The 2,275-nt window shown below is 39.3% G+C and overlaps 1 protein-coding gene across 1 annotated transcript; it reads left to right on the top strand.

Moving 5' to 3' along the window:
• On the top strand, nt 1–1,032 carry LOC133825658 (uncharacterized). The gene has a single exon (XM_062258573.1). It carries the CDS (start codon nt 1–3, stop codon nt 1,030–1,032), a length of 1,032 nt encoding a protein of 343 aa, XP_062114557.1.
• The last annotated feature ends 1,243 nt before the right edge of the window (nt 1,033–2,275 follow it).

The following is a 2,275-nucleotide window of genomic DNA, read 5'->3' as shown; positions in this document are numbered from 1 at the left end:
ATGGCAAGAACACGATCTCAGAAGTCTACCTCTGAAACCGACGACACTTCTATTGCTCATGGCGTCCTAGCCGCTCCATCGGATGGTCGGACATCTCCAGCCGTTCCACCTCCGTCAACCGCTCCTCCCACTTCCGTAGCTCCACCACCATCAGTTCCTCCGGCCATTGCTTCACTGATTCCGCCAATATATGAGAACCCATACTCTCTTTCTCAAGGTGACCAACTGGTAGCGGTTTTGGTCTCTAACTTCCTCCAAGGCAGCAACAACTACAACTCTTGGGTTCGTTCTATAACCACTTCTCTTGTTGCCAAGAACAAGATGGGTTTCATCCTTGGTACGATACCCACACCCCCACTTCATGATCCACACTACAATTCTTGGACCCGCCGCAACTCCATGGTTATGGGCTGGATTATTAACTCAGTCTCACCTCCCATCGCTGCCAGCATTTTGTACCGAGATCGTGCCTCTGCAATGTGGCATGACCTTCATGATCGGTACTATCAGAGCAATGGCCCTCAAATTTTTCAACTGAAGCAGTCCATTTCCAACATCAAACAAGGGGATCTTGACATTACCACCTATTTTACCAAGTTGCAAACTCTCTGTGATGAACTGAATATGTTTGGGCCCCTCATTGATGGTGCCTCCTCGAATTACCAAGAACAAGATTATGTCTTGTATTTTGTAATGGGTTTAAATGAATCATATGCTCCAATCCGTTCCAATATTTTGATGATGGAGCCCCTTCCTCCCATTAATAAAGTTTTTTCTTTCATCATAGAGGAAAAACAAAGACCCTTGTCTAATCTTCAGTTGCCCATTGTTGCCCCTGTTCACACACATAAACCTTTTGGGAAGAAACCCTTACATTGTACTCACTATGGCCTCCAAAATCACACATGCGATCGATGCTACAAGCTCCACGGTTTCCCCCTGGTTGGAAACCAAAACCTCACGACTCCACTGCTTCTTGGACTGCCAACAAACCAGATTTTCAACCCAAATACCAACCAAAATAGGGAATAGCTGCTGCCGTTTCTAATGGTCCACCAACTTCAAGTTTCACTACTGAACAATGCCAACAACTCCTTACATATCTTGCTAATCAGCTGAAATCTCAGCATCCCGAGACCACTGCCTCAATTTCACAAGTTTCTAGTACACATTCTAACTCTTCTTCTTGGCTGCTTGATACTGGTGCTAGTCATCACATTTGTAAAGATAAATTTTTATTTACTGACTTTGATGATACTGTTTTCCCTACTTTTTTTTACATGCCTAATGCCATGACTGCCCCTGTTCTTAATATTGGCACTATCAAACTATCAGCAACACTTATTTTGCATAATGTGTTATTTGTCCCTACATTCACCATAAATCTAATCTCTATTAGTGCATTATGTCAAAAATCTGCTTATAATATCATATTTACCTTACATGATTGCATCATTCAGGACAAGGATTGCCATACTCTGATTGGGAGGGCTCAATGTATTGGGAATTTATACGTCATGGACGTGCCTAGGATTGCATCTATCTCTACTAACATATGGCACTCAAGACTTGGGCACCCTTCTTTAAATGTTTCTACTAATGCAGATTTTTTACTTTCTTTTTCAGCTTTAAATAAACAAGATATTCCTCGTAATATTTTTCATTTAGCAAAACAAAGAAAATTGTCTTTTCCCTCAAATATCCATATTTCTAATTCTATTTTTGATTTAATACATATTGATATATGGGGACCTTTTATGAATGACACTAGAGAAGGATATCGATATTTCTTAACTATTGTAGATGATCACTTTCATTATACTTGGTATTTTCTATTAAAATTGAAATCTTATGTTTCCTCAATTATACCACATTTTTTCACAATGATTCACACACAATTTGGCGCTAAAATAAAAGGAGTTAGATATGATAATGCCAAGGAATTAGCATTCGAATTTTTTTTAAGATCACAAGGCACTACTCACTACTTTTCTTGTGTTGATTGTCCTTAGCAAAATTCGGTGGTTAAACATAAACACCAACATTTACTCAATGTTGTAAGAGCCTTAATGTTTCAATCAGGAATTCCTTTGATATATTGGGGTGATACTGCCACTCACTTAATCAATCGACTTCCATCCAAGCCTCTTAAAAACATTATGCCTTATGAGGTATTACATTCTAAACCTCATACTTATGATCATTTAAAATGTTTTGGTTGTTTGTGTTTTGCTTCCACTTTTCCGAGCTCAAGGAACAAATTCTCTCCAAGAGC

This window comes from Humulus lupulus, chromosome 3, assembly GCF_963169125.1.
Source record: "Humulus lupulus chromosome 3, drHumLupu1.1, whole genome shotgun sequence".
Classification (NCBI taxonomy): Eukaryota; Viridiplantae; Streptophyta; class Magnoliopsida; order Rosales; family Cannabaceae; genus Humulus; species Humulus lupulus.
The sequence above is the reverse complement of the archived record's forward strand: the minus strand, read 5'-3'. Positions and strand labels throughout refer to the sequence as shown.

Excerpts from the sequence above, each read along its gene's own strand:
- LOC133825658 (XM_062258573.1), top strand. The coding sequence starts at position 1 with ATGGCAAGAACACGATCTCAGAAGTCTACCTCTGAAACCGACGACACT.